Below are 17,036 nucleotides of genomic sequence, written 5' to 3' on the forward strand. Positions count from 1 at the left end.
TGTAAGAGAGCAAATAAAGGTAGCAAAAGATCACTTCAATAAAGAGATAGAAATTCTGAAAAAAAAAAAGAAGAAGAAAACCAGAAATCCTTGAAATGAAGGAAACAATAAACCAAATTAAAAATTCAATCAAAAGCTTCACTAACAGACTAGACCATTTGGAAGACAGAACCTCAGGCAATGAAGACAAAATATATAATCTTGAAAATAGAGTGGACCACGGAGAGAAGAAGTTAAGAAACCATGAATAGAACTTCCAAGAACCATGGGTAACATGAAAAGACTGAAAATTTACTGGGATAGATGAAGGTGTAGAGATACAAACCAAAGTAATGCACAATTTTTTTCAATGAAATAATATCAGAAAATTTCCCAAACCTAAAGAATGAAATGGAAAATCAAATACAAGAGACTTACAGGACCCCAAATGTACACAATTACAACAGATCCACATGAAGGCACATTATAATGCCTAACATACAGAATAAGGATAGAATTTTAAAAACTCCAAGAGAAAAATATCATATTACATATAGAGGGAAACTAATTCAGATCTCAGTTGATTTCTCAAATCAGACTCTCAAAGCTAAGAGGTCCTGGAATAACATATACCAAGCTCTGAAAGAAAATGGATGTCAACCAAGAATCTAAATCCAGCAAAATTTAAGCTTCAGATTTGAAGGTGAAATAAAAGCCTCCCATGATAATCAAAAGTTAAAAGAAATTGCAACTAGAAAGCCTGCCTGCACTACAGAATATTTTCAGCAAAATATTCCATGAGGAGGAAATGAGGGAAAAAAAGTGAAAACCAGCAAAGGGAGGAACTACACTAAAGGAATAGTCATTCAAAGGAGAAAGTAATTCAAATTAAAAACCAGAATTAAATCCAAATGACTGGGAACACAAACCATATCTCAGTAATAAACTTGAACATTAATGGTCTAAACTCATCAATCAAAAGACACAGACTGGCAGATTGGATTAAAAGAAAGGCCCACTGGCAAACACATCCATAGACTGGAGGTGAAAGGATGGGAAAAAACATATCTCTTACATGGATCACATAAACAAGCAGGGGTTTCTATCCTTATATCAGATAAAGTGAACTTTAAGCCAAAGTTAATCAGAAGGGACAAAGAAAACCATTTCATACTGCTTAAGGAAATTTAACATCAACAAGACATAACAATCATAAATATTTATGCCCCAAACAATGGAGCATCTATATACATCAAACAGACCCTTCTCAATCTCAAGAATCAAATAGACCACAACACAATAATACTGGGTAACTTTAACATGCCTCTGTCTCCACTGGGCAGATCCTCCAAATGAAAACTAAATAAAGAAGCTATAGAAGTAAAAAATACAATTGATAATTTAGGCTTAATGAACATATATAGAATATTTCATCTATCAATGAATATACTCTCTTCTCAGCAGCACACAGGTCCTTTTCTAATATAGACCATGTTATGTAAGCTATCATATATGTTGGCATACAATTGTAATATTAACTTAATATATTTTTAGCATCTGTAAGGTTATTTTGATCACTTCCTTTCCATTGACATTAATTTTTGTGTTCTTGCTGTTTTCATGATTAGACTTGTTGATTTTTATCAAATTATAGCTATACTATTTCTTCTCTATCTCATATATTTCTGCTCCTACTCTTATTTTTTACTTCCTACTATGTAATTTGAAAATAATTTGATTGTTATTCTAGCTTATTTCTGATACAAGTATTTTAAGTTATAAATGTTCATCTGAGTACTGTTTCAAAAAAAAAATCTCATTTTCAATAGCTACCAAAAAATCTTGAAATAAATTTAGCCAAAGAGATGAAAGATATCTACAATGAAAATTTAAAAACATCGATTAAAGAAATTAAAGAGGATACAAAAAAGTGGAAAGACACCCTGTGTTCATGGATTAGAAGAATCACTTGTTAAAATGTCTGTACTACATGAAATGATTTACAGATTCAGTGTAATTCCTATCAAAATACCAATAACATTCTTCAGAAAACTAGAGAAAACAGTCCTAAAATTAGCATGAAAACAAGCAAACAAAACTCCAAATAGCTAAAGTCATTTTGAGCAAAAGGAACAAATCAGAGGTATTATACTGCCTGGCTTCAAAACACACTACAAAGCTATAACAATCAAAACAGCATGGTTTTGGCATAAAAACAGATCCATAGACCAGTGGAACAGAAAAGAGAACCTAGAAATCTACCCATGCTTCTGTAGCCAACTGATTTTTGACAAAGGGGCTAAGAACACACATTGGAGAAAGGACAGTCTTTTCAATAAATGTAGCTGGAAAAATTGGATATCTACATGCAGAAAACTGAAACTAGACCCCTATCTCTCACCAGTTACAAAAATTAACAATAATGGATTAAATACTTAAATGTAGGACTGAAACTATGAAAGTACTTGAAGAAAAAAGGAGAATACTTTAGTACTTTGTATTGGACAAGGATTTTTTGGTGGAGACCCCAAAAGCATAGGAAACAACAACAACAACAAAATGGGATTGACATCAAACTCAAAAGCTTCTGTTCAATAAAGGAATCAATCAACAGAGCACAGAGAGAATCTACAGAAAGGGAAAAAAGATTTGCAAACTGCACATCTGACAAGGTATTAATATCCAGAATATAAAAGGAACTCCAAAAATTCAATAGGAAAAAACAAATAACATGATTAAAAAGTGGGCAATAGATCTAAATAGACATTTCTCAACTGAAGATACACCAATGGTCAACAGATATGAAAAATGCTTTATATCACTAGTCATCAGGAAAATGCAAATCAAAACACAATGAGATATCACCTCACTCCAATAAGAATGGCTATTATAATAAAGACTAACCAAAATCAGTATTGGCAAGGATGTGGAGAAAAGGGCACCCTTGCATACTGTTGGTATGAATGTAATTAGTATAGCCATTAAGGAAAATAATATGGAAGTTTCTCAAGAATAACTATATAACTGTAACTATATGATCCAGCAATTCCACTACTGGCTGTATATTCAAAGGAAATGAAATCAGTATGTCAAAGACACATGTGTATTCCCATGTTCATTGCCGCACTATTCATATTAGCCAAGAAATGGAAACAACCTAAGTATCCACCAATTGGTGAATGGGTAAAGACTGGTGAAGGAATAGAATACTAGTCAGACAAAAAAAGGATGAAATCCTACCATTTGCAGCAACATGGATGGAACTGGAGATCTCCCTCATATGTGGAATATAACAAAGTTGATCTCATAGAAGTTAAAAAAAGAAAGGTGGTTACCAGAGACTAGGGAGAATAGGTGGGGAGGGATGGTGAAAGACTGGCCAATGGGTGTTGAGTTACAGTTAGATTGGCTTGGGGGGAACTGGGTGTTATTGCACTATGAGGTAACTGTAGTTAACAATGATGTACTGTGCATTTTGAGAAGCTGCAAGGAAGAATTTTGAAAGTTTTATTGGGAAATGAAATTGACCAAATTATGTTGTGTGCATATATGAATAAGTAACAATGAATTCCGCTAATAAAACTATAACACACCAATAAAAAAAGAAATGATGTATAAGGAGGTAGACATTTTAACCTGATGTAAAATTAAACATTGTACAACATGTACATGTATCAAAACATTACATGGTACCCAGTTAATATGTAAAATTCTTATGTTTTTATGTGTCAATTAAAACAAACAAACAAACAAACAAACAAAAATCCCTGGGATTCCAGAAGCATAGTGCAAGGACACTGGACTGAATCATCAGAAGAATTTGTTGAACTCAAAGCAACAGCATATACTTCAAACAAATCTAACACCACTATTTTTCATTTCTGGTCTTCTAGCCTCAATTAGAGATAAGAAAAACAAAACAAGAAAGGAGGCAGGAGAGAATGCAGGAGGGCATAAAAAATAATGAAAGATGAAGAAGGAAGACACGAACAAAGAGAGGTGAAAGAAGGAGGAGACAGGGAAAAGGACGATAACAGTTGGTAGCATTTTTAGCAAATTCTTGAAATAATGGAAAAATTCCTATGGGGAAAAAAACTACAGGCTGCTTCTCTCCCTGTCTCTACCCCTATCCTATTCTACATTATTCGCAGGCTGAGCTATTTAAAAGAGAATAACAGTTAAAACCTGATTGTAAGGGGCAATATTTAAACATAACATTTGAGCCTTTTTAAAATGTAGAGTTGTTTCTAATTATTCTTTTAATGATTCTTTTAAAAATGGTTATGTTTTTATCTCTACTTTTGAGTTAAGACATTAATTCCCACAAGAACTAAAAGAGGTAATAGACCTTAAAGACAGAAACAATTGGACTATATTGTAATTTGGTATTATTTAAGTCTTAATTATACCAATTTTTTTTTGTTGTTGTTGTAGTGGGAGGGTGTTACTAACAAGAGATACAGAATGTGGTACAAAATCAAGAAGGGTGTAAAGTTATAATTAAATAGGGGTTCTGCTGCAGAGTAGGGTGACTACAGTTAAAAATAATGTGTTGTATATTTCAAAATAGCCAGAAGAGGGATTTTGAATGTTCTCACTACAAAGAAATGATAAGCATTTGAAATAAAGGATAAACTAATTATCCCAATCTACTCATTATGCAATGCATACATGTATTGAAACGTAACATCCTATCTCATAAATATGTATAATTAAGTGGCAATTAAAAATTAACAAAATAAAAAATTAATGAAGTAAATAATTTTATAAAATTATTTTCTTGTATGTTTAATTTCCAGGGGAACCATAAATAAAACTCAAATCTAGAGTAGCAAAGGGAGCACACATCTAATGCAGAATGATAATGAATGCAAATTTTTAAAAAAGAGGAAGAAAATGTTTGCAGTGCTCTGGTTGTTTCAGCTTTTAGTAAAAACCTAAATACATCTGTTAGATTCATTGTGCTTTTAGAATTACAGATATTACCTAGAGACACATTTTTATTCATATAACTATAGAGCAGCTTTAGTTAAATTTAAATTATGAATAAGCAAAAATAGAGGAATTTGAGTGTATTTAGAGGACGAGTTAACAACATGTAAGAACAACTTAAAACACTTACCAACTATTTCATGATCAGTGTGGTTTAGATATTTTTTACATATGTAAGGCAAGGTGAACTCACAGTCCCTACTCCTCCAGGCATTTGACATAAATGCATTAAATACTCCACAGCGATATTCAACGAATGGATCAACATTTGTCTCTGAAAATACAATGTGTGTGTGTCAAGTGAGTTTAATACACACTGAAATGCAATTTTAGCATCAGGGGATACTTCTCACAGATAGCAAAGCCTATTAGATGTTATGATTTTGCAGTTAAAGTTCACACATGACAATTAAGTGATTTCCCAATGATGGCAGAAGAGCCAATTTTACTTTAAAGTAAGTTTTAGAGTAATTGGTTTTGTAGTGTTGTTATTTCTAAAACAGCAGATGGAATCTTGGCTCTGACCCACAGTCTCCTGCAGCCTTAGCTGGCCTCTACCTGTCTGGAAAAGCTTGCATTAGAGGATATTTAGTCCGGCTAAAAAATATTTATAAACCACTTTGAGAATAAAGTCTTATATCTACATGGGAAATGCTCCTGTTTAAGGCCCCAGAATGATGTCACATGTCAAAGGTAAGTAAACCCTGTGGGTACCTGTGTTCCAGTTCAGATAGGTGAGTGGGGTTCCATCAGACCACTGCCAGCCAGCGTTTTCATCCAGCTGATTCAAACCTGTCCATATTTCTATGGCTTTACCACTCATGTGCTCTGAAAAGAAAATTATGGAATTAAAAAAGTTTTTATTGTTCCACTTCTTTCTGATTTTCCCATTCCTGGTTCATGGAGTCATCAATCAATCTTAGTTAATAGGAAGGGGTTTAGGTGCTACTAAAACCCACTCTGATGCTTCCACTATCTGCAGAAACCTAGCAAACTCCTAAGGTGCGCTGACAGCTAAGAAGACTTCTTCTTAGCTGTCAGTGCTTCATTCAAGCATCCAAAAATGTTGCCCTTCAAAGGTTGTCAATGTACCCAGGGGGGCACTATTAAGAATCTGAAGCCATCTTATTTTCACAGGGCTCATACACTTAAGACTTTTAGAGGGTAGGGGAGGAAGTGTTCAGGGCCACTCCCAGAAAGGCAATGGAGGCAAATTTTTAAATTTAAAAAGGTGTGCTGAAGCACAGCAGGGCAGAGAGAGCTGATCAGAAATGTGTGGCCAAAAGAAACAGCAAAATCCAAGGGACCAGAGAGCATCCAGAGAGATCTCCAGCAGGTGTGGACTAAAGCCATGTGGAAGAGCTTATGTATGAGACAGTGCAAGAAAGTTTAGAGGCGAAATGATTGGGTTATGAGAGCCTTAAACTAATCAGTGCATTGATTCCTGATAAGGATTAACTGGGTGGTAGTCTAGGCAGGGAGGGTGTGGCTGGAGGAGGTGGGTCCCTGGGGCATGCCTTTTGGGTATATATTGTGTCCGGGTTGAGCAGAACTCTCTCTCTGCTTCCTGGAGCCGTGTCCCCAGCTGCTTTCCTCTGCCACACCCTTCCACCATGATGTTCTTCTTCAATTTGAGCTCTGAAGAATGGAGTCAGTCATCTGTAGACTGGGACCTCTGAAACGGTGAGCCCCCAAATAAACTTTTCCTCCTAAAATCATTCTTGTCAGGTCCTTTGGTCACAGTATCAAAAAAGCTGACTAAAACACAGTATAAACTTGAGGCTGCTCTCACTACCTAGGCCAGAGACAGTTTTATGGCAGGCTGGCTCTGTGGCTCCTGTGGCTACCCACTGCACACAGCAACTCATGGTTTATAATTATCCAAGTTATGAGGTCAGGGTATTCACATAGCAAGTCTGCAGCATCCTCAGTGACTGGACATGGAATCTCTTCCTAATGCTGATTTAATTATTCCTTTCAATAGTACTCTATGACCATTAACAGGTCTTAACAGGTTTCATGATGACAAGAAGTGAATTGAAAGATGCATGACCAAACTGGGAGAAATTTCCATAATTTATATCCAAGTAAGTGCCAAGTGATATTTTAAAATAATCAAATTAAAATATTAATCATTCTTAGGCTTATTTTGAATATCCATTGTGTAATTGCTTTATCAACACACACAAAATCATCGTGCAATTTATGATCTATGTTTAAAGTTCAAAAAACCTGTCTATTCATCTTTACAACTAAATTGACCCTCAATATTATAATAATAAACTCAAACCTAAACTCCTGTGGATATTGCTTGGCATACATGACAGCTTGATAATTCCCTATTACCATAGTTAATGTTCACCTGTGACTGGCAAGAAACATCAGATTATTCTCATCATTAAAAAATAGGTTAATTAGAATGAATTTCTGTCATTATGAATAGACTTCTGTTTTCCTAAACAATTTCCAAAATCTCATTGTAGGATTGAGGTATATAAATCAAAGACCCTGACATTTTATTTCCAAAAATTGTTATTCAAGTTCATAATGCATAAGTTCAAATCTTCTCATGAGAGATCCTTGCAGTTAAGATAGATAACAACTGTAATTCATAAATGGTGTACAAGTTTTTATATAAAAAACAGTGCAGGTTAGTAATGATTTTGGAAATTGGTGTTTTCACTCAAATCTGGGGGAAGGACAGGCATGCACTGTTTATCCATGTGTTACAATTCTTCTGGAAAATGTTACTGACTTTCAAAAGCTTTTAAGTGTGTCTCCTCTTCCATTCAGGGAATCTACTTCTATAAACTTACAGAGAAATAATTGTGGAACTATGAACAATGGAATGTGCAGGGATGGTTTATAATTGCAACAAATAAGTAAATAAATAAAATAATTTTTTCTATTCCTAAGAGGAGATTACATCAATATATTACTGCTAATCTACACTACTAGGTAATCATTAAAAATTATGATGTATTCTATATATTTATAGACATGGACACATGTTTACTACAGGCAGGCAAATAAAAAAGGCAGATTACCCAACCGTGTGCAGAGTTGTTAAATGGTTAACTTACACTGAGTATTTTTTATGCATGCCAGGCACTTTTCTAAGACTTCACCTGCATGATAAGATGTAAACTACACCAAGAAGTAGGTACTACTATTATTTCCTCTAGATAGGGGAGGAATTGAGGCACAGGGCAGTTAAACAAGTTGCTTGGGTAACTTTGTTAGTAAGTAGTAGAGGCAGGATTCAATCCCAGGTAGGTGTCTCTCTGGTCCCTTCACTTATACACTGTGCAATAACTGCCCCATATTTTCATACAATGCCATTTTTTTGTATATGCTATGTCTATCACATGCATTTATATGTTTTTGCAAAAGAACATGGTTAACTCTGGTTTGTAGAACTACAGGCAATTTTTCATTTGCTTTTCTTTTTGTATAGCTGATTTAAAAAAAAATTATTTTCATTGTCCTACATGTGTAATAAAATTTTAGAAAGAAATTTTGAATTTCTTTCAAAATTCAGGTTGAATTGGTGTCAAAAGCTTTTAATGAAAGTGACTAATTTTGCCACACTTTTTAATGTTTCCAAACATTTTTAAAGAGTTTCCCAAACACATTTAATCTATAAAGAAGTAAAAATATGGTTTATGGAATGGGTGAAATACAGTCTCAGCTTGTTATTACAATTCCTTTGACATTTTATATTGTTGTCTTATACTGTTAGTTCACATGTATGTGCTTTTGCTTTTCCCACTAAAATGTAAATAAAAGAACTTATTCTTTGGCATCTACCAGAAAGCCTAGGATGTACCTGCATGCAGTGTGTGATAGATAAACTGTTATTAGACTGCTTAATAATTTATAAATGAAAATTGAATGACTAATTGAAAGAGCAAGAATTGATAGTAGTTGCTCTATTCACTTGTTAGAGCTGCAACTCTTCTGGGTCCTTTGCTGTGGTCTTAAATTCTCTTCTTCATGGGGGAAATATAAGAAAGACATTACTGAGTGCCAAATGGAATGGCCCAACATTCACGTAAAAATTCTGGTTGAGAGTTTGGTCTTCATCATGAAAATAAAACGTTTTTTAAGAAACCTTTTTCAGAACATATTCCTGCATATATGAATATAACTTAACAATAGTCATTTTATCATACCCATAACGATGTGCATCATCCACCTACTTACTTCTTATGAAATTTTCTTCACTTTCATCCACAATACTTAATAAAGCACCTCCTTGCATCTGGCATGAAGAATGTGCCTCACTCCAAGAGAGAAATGAAAGCAGGTTGAATTGGTAGCAAATATGTGAATTGAGGTCCTTCTCCAAGACAGCATCACAACCTATCTGTGCAGAGGCTGAAAAAAAAAGTTCATTTAAAACACTCACTACACATATTACAGAGATACAGCCACATCAATGTTCATAGCTGCTCAGTTCACAATTGCCAGATTGTGGAACCAACCTAGATGTCCTTCAATTGATGAATGGATAAAGAAAATGTGGTATATATATACAATGGAATATTACTCAGCCATAAAGAACGATAAAATTATGGCATTTGCAGGCAAATGGAGGAAACTGGAGAATATCATGCTAAGTGAGATAAGCCAATCTCAAAAAAACAAAGGAAGAATGATATTGCTAATAAGTGGATGATGACACATAATGGGGGGTGGGAAGGGTTAGTGTTGGGGTTGGAGTTGGGTTTAGGGAGGGGGGCAGGAATGAAGGAAGGAAGGACTGTATAGATGGAGGGGAAGGGTGGGAGGGGAGGGGGGGAAGGGAAAAAATGGCAGAATGAATCAAACAACATTACCCTATGTAAATTTATGATTACACAAATGGTATGCCTTTACGCCATGTACAGACAGAGAAAAAACATGTATCCCATTTGTTTACAATAAAAAAAAAAACAAAACACTCACTACGGTCTTATTTTATCTATACAGACATATATTTCTAAGATGCTTTTGAATGGAATGTTTTCAACTTGCAACCTCTAAAACTTCAGTGCCTTATCTATTCTTGATTAGGTCTGTATGCTGAAGATCTGTGTGGCTATTTCATTGATGTCTTCTAGTTAAACTTGTTCAAGATTTACCTAAGGAAACTCAAGAAATTATCAGTAGAGAAGCTCTGATACTTTCAAGGAAAATAATAGAAACTAGTTTTAAGGGAAGGAAATAAAAGTGAAACATTGGTAAAAATAACACCTGTATTCTTTGATAAGTAGTTATTTACAGCAATACATCAAAAGCTGTGTGAATTTAAACGTGTATTGGAAACAGACACAAATGTTATTTCAAAAACTTTTCTCCCTAAATACCAAAGCGCTAATTGGAACAAAGAGAATAAAGTGTTTACATGAGCCAATAGTGAACACAAATTTTCAAATAAACATCACACACAGGAACATTGATATTTAAATAGTTATTTCAGCCAAGAGGAATACAAGCAAAATCCATTTGTAAGATATTGGTCAAACATTGCATAGTATGCTTGCAAGTAAATTTCATGAAGTATGAAATGTGGATCTGAAATCTGAAGTTTCTTGAAATAACAGAAAACGAAGACTGCTTTTGCTAAAATATTAAAATAAGCCCCAAATTGGAGTAAGCAGCCAAAGAATTTTAGAATGTAGAAAATGTGATCCATTCTATAGCATGAATGTAGCTGATGGACAGGCTACCTGCTATAATCTAGAACATCCTTTACCAAAGTTGGTCCTCAAAGTAAGAAACTTCAGGAGGCTCCCCAAGTAGAACCAGGCCATAATGCACATCAGCATCCCCTGGGAAATTCCCAGTGTATATCAGCATGTTAAAGACTTAAAAGTGTTATAGTTAAGAGTAATTTTAATTCAGTATTCTTCAAACTTATTTGATGGTGAAAGTCTTTTAGTTTCTTTTTCCCATCCTTAGTTAGGTGGTTCCCTTGGGGAATGTAGAAAGTTTGTTTTCACGTTTGGTTACAACATACATTCCCCAGAAATAACTGAGTTAATCTGAAGTTATTAAATCACATATAAATCTCAGGTTGTCTTTAGCATTTCCTGACTGATACATGAATTTATGGAAGGGTCCAAGACTGAGGTGGGTAGAGGCAAGGCTATCACAAAACAAAATAGAAAAAAGGATGAGAAAGGAAAGGAAAAGAGGGAGGGAAATTTCAGTAACCACCTTGCCCTGGTGGTTGAAATTTCCCCGTCGAGATGGAATCCTTAGAGACTGTCTTCTGTTAAAATGCAAGGCCTTCCCTGAGATGCACAGCATCCTCAGCGTTTTTTAGAGCTTAGTTCCGCCATGTTCATCCAGCGCGTCAGCTGAGACCATGAAGGGTGAGCAGGGAAGTGTTTACAGTTTTAGGATGCAGTAGATTCATGTAGCCAGATTTTTTTTTTTTTTTTTTAAATGTAGATTGTCAGTCTCAGAGATGCTGAATCAGTTGGTCTAGGGCAGGATTTAGGAACATTCCTTTAAAACATGTCCCTGGTTTCCAAGGCAGATGCTCTATGAAGCAAACATTAGGAAACATTGTCTTAAAGGAAAAAAATTCAAAACCCTTCCGAAGGAGGGCAGGTTCAAGTGGTTGAATGTTAGAAAGGGAGATCTGAGAAGAGAGGAGGGTCAATCCTGGGAGTGGGTATCTGCCTTTCATCTGCTGCCGTGGAGAAAGACTTGGCAATGAATCCTGATTATAAGCCTCAGGCCACAGCCAAATACATGACAAGAAAAAGTCTGCAGGGCACTTCAGTTGATCTCATTTCCATTTTTTCCCCCCAAGTGTTAGTCTTGCCCTTTCAATATGGCCTTTTGTAGTAATCTGCCTGGACTTACATATTCAACAGTTAATGTTAAAGGCTTGCAGGTGATCGTGTCTGTGTTGCACATCACATGGCTCAGTTGATGTTAGGCTTTCTCGGTTTTGGATTATCTGTGCCAATTCTCAAAGTTATTGGATAGAGAAACTTGAGTCAAAATATTTGCAATAGATTGATTTCTCTCCTTTTCTCCCATCACCTAATCAAACAATGTGCTTTATATCTATAAAAGGCCAGTCTATGCATCCTTGATCTAGACTGTACTTCTTTCTGTCTTCTGAAAGACCACATGGCCTCCCCAGTCACCCACTTTCCTGTACTTTAAACCTCTTTGTAGATTATTTACAGATGCATTCATAGATGGTTCAGCATCTCTCATCTTTAAAAAGCAGGAAACAAACAACAACTACAAAAATCTCCTTACCTTGGCCTCCCTATCCCAGTCACTGCCTTTTCTCTCTCTCCACCAGTCACATACTTTAATACACATTTGATCTACAATTCTTTATTTCCCATTTATCTAAAAACATTTTTATCAAAATATAATTCATATACCTTATGATTCACCCATTAGAACTTTACAATCGGGAGGCAGGGGATATAGCTCAGTTGGTAGAGTGCTTTACTAGCATGCACAAGGCCCTGGGTTCAATCAAAACAAACAAACAAAAACACTTTACAATCCATTGGTTTTTTTTTTTTTTTTTGTATATTCAAAGCATTGTACAACCATAAACTCCATCAATTTTATTTATTTATTTATTTATTTTTGCTGTACTGGGGATTGAACTCAGGGCCTCATGCATGCTGGACAAGTACCACTGAGCTACATCCCCAGCCCAACATCATCAATTTTAGACCAAGTTCATCATGTCAAAAAGAAACCCAGTACCCATTGGCAGTCACTCCCACCTCCCATTCAATCTTCCTCTATACCCCCAGCCCCACAACAACCATGAATCTAGTTTGTCTCTACAGATTTGACTATTTTGGACAATTCGTATAATGGAATTATACAATATGTGGTCTTTGTGACTGATTTCAGTCACTTAGCACAATATTTCAAGAGTCATCTTCATTGTAACATGTACCAGTACTTCTTTTCTTTTACTGCCCAGTGATTTCCACGATATGGTTATATCATACTATATTTATGTGTTCATCAGTTGGCAGACATTTGTATTGCTTCTACTTTGGGGTTATTATGAATATTGCTGCTATGAGCATCTAAGTACAAGCTTTGTGTGGGCATGTTTTCATTTCTCCTGATTATATACCTAGTACTGAAATCGCAGAGTCATAGGTAACTTTATATTTTCTCTTCATGGAATATTTTGCGGAGAATGTTCTGTAATGCCGGCTTTCTTTTTGTAAATTCTTTTAGCTTTTGTTTATCATGGAGGAATTTTATTTCATCATCAAATCTGAAGGTAAGTTTTGCTGGGTATAAGATTCTTGGTTGGCATCCATTTTCTTTCAGGGCTTGAAAAATGTTGTTCCAGGCCTTTCTAGCTTTTAGGGTCTGGATTGAAAAATCTGCTGATATTCTTATTGGTTTTCCCCTGAATGTAATTTGATTCTTTTCTCTCGCAGCCTTTAAAATTCTGTCTTTATTTTGTATGTTAGGTATTTTCATTATAATGTGTCTTGGTGTGGGTCTGTTGTAATTTTGTGTATTTGGAGTCCTATAAGCCTCTTGTACTTGATTTTCCATTTCATTCTTCAGATTTGGGAAGTTTTCTGATATTATTTCATCGAATAGACTATTCATTCCTTTGGTTTGTTTTTCTGAGCCTTCCTCAATCCTAATAAGTCTTAAATTTGGCCTTTTCATGATATCCCATAATTCTTGTAGATTCTGTTCATGATTTCTCACCATCTTCCTCTGTTTGGTCAACTTTGTTTTCAAGATTAAATATTTTGTCTTCAATATCTGAGGTTTTGTCTTCCAGGTGTTCTGTCTATTGGTTATGCTTTCTATGGAGTTTTTAATTTGGCTTATTGTTTCCTTCATTTCAAGGATTTCTGTTTGGATTTTTTCAATATCTCTAACTCTTTATTGAAATGATCTTTTGCTTCCTGTATTTGCTCTTTTAATTGTCGATTGGTGCGAACATTCAATGCCTGCATTTGCTCTTTCATCTCCTCGTTTGCTTCTCTGATTGTTATAATTATGTACATTCTGAACACCCTTTCTGACATTTCTTCTGCCATGCTGTCATTGGATTTTATCGCTATACCATCTAGGTTTGTTTGGGACATTTTCTTCCCTTGTTTTCTCATATTGCTCAGGTATCTACCCCTCTAGTAGTGGAACTCTGGGATATTGCAGATTTCCTCTATTGACTAATATTTTCTCTGTAGATTTCCAATAACTCACCTCTTAGCCTTCAGTAGCCTGAAGTCCTGGAGGAACTTGATAATGCGGTGCTCCACTAGGAAGCTGCCCCTGTAGGGGTGGTGGCCTTCAGATGGGGTATATTCCCTGTCAATGGGCAGAGGCGCCTCCACTTGTTGACTGATGGTCAGCCAAAGGGGGACAAGACTGCAGACTAGGGCATGTCTGGTCTGGGCCTGTGTCTGGTTCTACTGCCCTGGTGGGAAAGCCTCACCCAGCGGGGAAGACTCACCCGGTGGGGAAGTTTCGCTGGGCAGCTCTCCTCTGAGCAGTTTCCTTCCGTCCAGAACTACCACCTGGACTGGGAAGCCTCCTCTGTGATGTTCCCAGGAGTCCTGACCTACCACCTGGGCTGGGGATCCTGGCCCTGCGAGGGACTCCCTCTCTGAGCAGCCCTCCTCTGCTACATTCTCTGGGGACCGGAGCTACGGCCTGGGCCTTGGACCCTCAATCTGTGTCGAAGCCTCTCGCTGTGCTGCCCTCCTCTGCAATGCTCCTGGTTGACTGGGTTCTCGGCTCCAGCAGGGGAGTCTCACTGGGTCACTCTACTCCACGAAGTTCCCTGTGTTTCGGGACTACTGCCCCATCCGGGGAGCCTGACCAGTGGGAGAGACTCACCCAGCACCTCTGAGTTGGACCCCAATCTCTCAATACCTCCTCTTCTTGACTCCTGGGTCTTGTCAAAGGTCCTCTAGCCTCCTGTAGGTGTCTCAGGAAAGGAGCTGCCCTTCCAATGATGATGGCCACACCCTCAGAAATAATTCGAAATGCCTGCACCAGCCTGTAAAGAAGCCTCTGGCTAGCTCCGCGATGCAGGTGGGCTGGCTGGTCTGCCAGCTTGCTCTGTGATGGCGACAGACCTCGGTGTGGTGGTCAGGTGGGGTCGCTCAGTGATGGTGTCTGTCTTCGGCCTGGTGGTTGGGCGGGTTGGCTGCCTGCCACCTAGCTCCACAAGGCAGGCGGGTTGGGTGCCCACTGGCTACCTCCGCGGTGCAGGTGGTCTGACTCACCCGCCAGCTTGCTACGCTACTGTGAGCAACCAGTGATCTATATTTTCTCTTTTGAGGAATTTATAGGTTGTGTTACAAAAAGCTATATCCTTTACAATCCTACCAGAAGTGGATGAGGTTCCAATTTTTCTACATCTTCACTAGCATTTGTTATTATCTCTTTTTGATTGTAGTCTTCCTAGTGGGTGTGAAATGGTGTCTCACTTTGATTTGTGTTTGAATTTTCCTGATAGCTAGTGATGTTGAGTATCTTTTCATGTGTTTATTAGCCATTTTTAAATCTTTGGAAAAGTGTCCATTCAGATACTTCACCTATTTTTAAATGGAATTATTTGTTTTTATTTTTATTGTTAACTTGTAAGAATTCTTTTTATATTCTAGATATAAGTTCCTTGTAAGACACATAATATTTGCAAATATTTTCCATAGGAAATGTTTTCCATTTCTTCTATGAAAATATTTGCAAATATTTTCTCCCCTTTTGTGGGCTGTCATCTCATTTTCCTCCATTAGTTTTTCAGTGCTGGGAATGGAACTCAGGGCCTTGAGCATGCTAGACAAGTGCTTTACCACTGAGCCACATCCCCAGCCCTTCTTTCAAGAGTCTTGATAGTGTCCTTTGAAGTGCAAAAGTTTTTCACTTTGATGGAGAGAAACATAATAGCTTTGCTGTTCTATGTTGAAGGCTCGGGTGAAGTTGGCAATTATACACTGACATTGGTACCAATGTGCTCTGTATGTCATTCAAGTTACTCGTCAAAATTATATCAACTGAATAAAGTTCAAGGGCAATCAGATCATTCCAGAGATTGGAATTCTAAAAATATCTCAAACTATGACGCTCCAGCTGTGTAGGGTATGTAACCCCAAGAGAACAAGCATGACCCCAAATGATTCTGAACAAACCCAGAGAGATTCCTAGGCATCATGCTTATTCCTGAAGGTATTTAATCACATCTTTCACTGTGAGGTATGTGTGTGTGTGAGAGAGAGAGTGTGTGTGTTTAGTATTAAATTTGTTTTAAATTTAAAGCACTTACAATCAACTTTTTCTAAAGGCAGCATCATAAAAAAAAAGATTTCCACGTGAGAAATGTGAGATGAAATCCAGAAGGATGAACCTTTATTCCTTTTCTCTCAGTCCCATCCACTTGTTGACCCCATGGAAAGAGCTACCAGCTTGCTCAGATTTCAGTCTCTGACACATCATTTTGAGTTATGTTATGTTAGCCACCAGGAACCAAAAGTAAGAAGAAAGGAAGAAAACTGGGACTGCAGTTCAGCACTACAAATAAACATGCTCTCTGGTGGTTGTGGTAAAGGTTGGGAGAACTGGAATCTGGCAGTCTGTCAAGTGGAGGAAGGTTCTGGGCTGTAGGAAGCTGAGCAAATAGTCTGGGGAGTGGAAAGCCCTGAGCCCCACAAAACCCAGGCTCCTACTAGGGAAGTTGTAATTGGTTCTAAGTGACAGAGGGTGGTGGCAGGGCTCTTCTGAGAACCTTAAAGAGAATACTATAGTTCTTCTTTTTTTAAAGTCCCCACTATTATGTCCATGTGAAATATGTGTTAATTGTATTAGTATTGGTTTGTTTATTTGGTTTTAATGACATCTACTGGAGGTAGAAATAGAGAAGATAATGCAAGTAATGTGACGTCTAGTTCAGGAATCCAGAATGTGCAGGGATTACTTGCATATACACCTATGTATCCACATTTAGATTCAGATGGAGAAGGCTGGTGATCTGACACTTATTAAATGATGAAATGCTGTATGCTTGTTGAATAGCTACTGTCCTAAGCACCCTGCTACTC

The 17,036-nt window shown here is 36.8% G+C and overlaps 1 protein-coding gene across 1 annotated transcript in view; it reads right to left on the reverse strand.

The window, feature by feature from the left end:
* Pla2r1 (phospholipase A2 receptor 1) overlaps nucleotides 1-17,036 on the reverse strand; it is a 120,628-nt gene that overhangs the window by 82,740 nt on the left and 20,852 nt on the right. The window contains 3 exon segments of the mRNA XM_047546299.1: nucleotides 5,102-5,245; nucleotides 5,686-5,799; nucleotides 9,178-9,351. Of these exon segments, the coding sequence (XP_047402255.1) occupies nucleotides 5,102-5,245; nucleotides 5,686-5,799; nucleotides 9,178-9,351 (432 nt within the window).

Source organism: Sciurus carolinensis, chromosome 3 (genome assembly GCF_902686445.1).
Source record: "Sciurus carolinensis chromosome 3, mSciCar1.2, whole genome shotgun sequence".
Taxonomy (NCBI): Eukaryota; Metazoa; Chordata; class Mammalia; order Rodentia; family Sciuridae; genus Sciurus; species Sciurus carolinensis.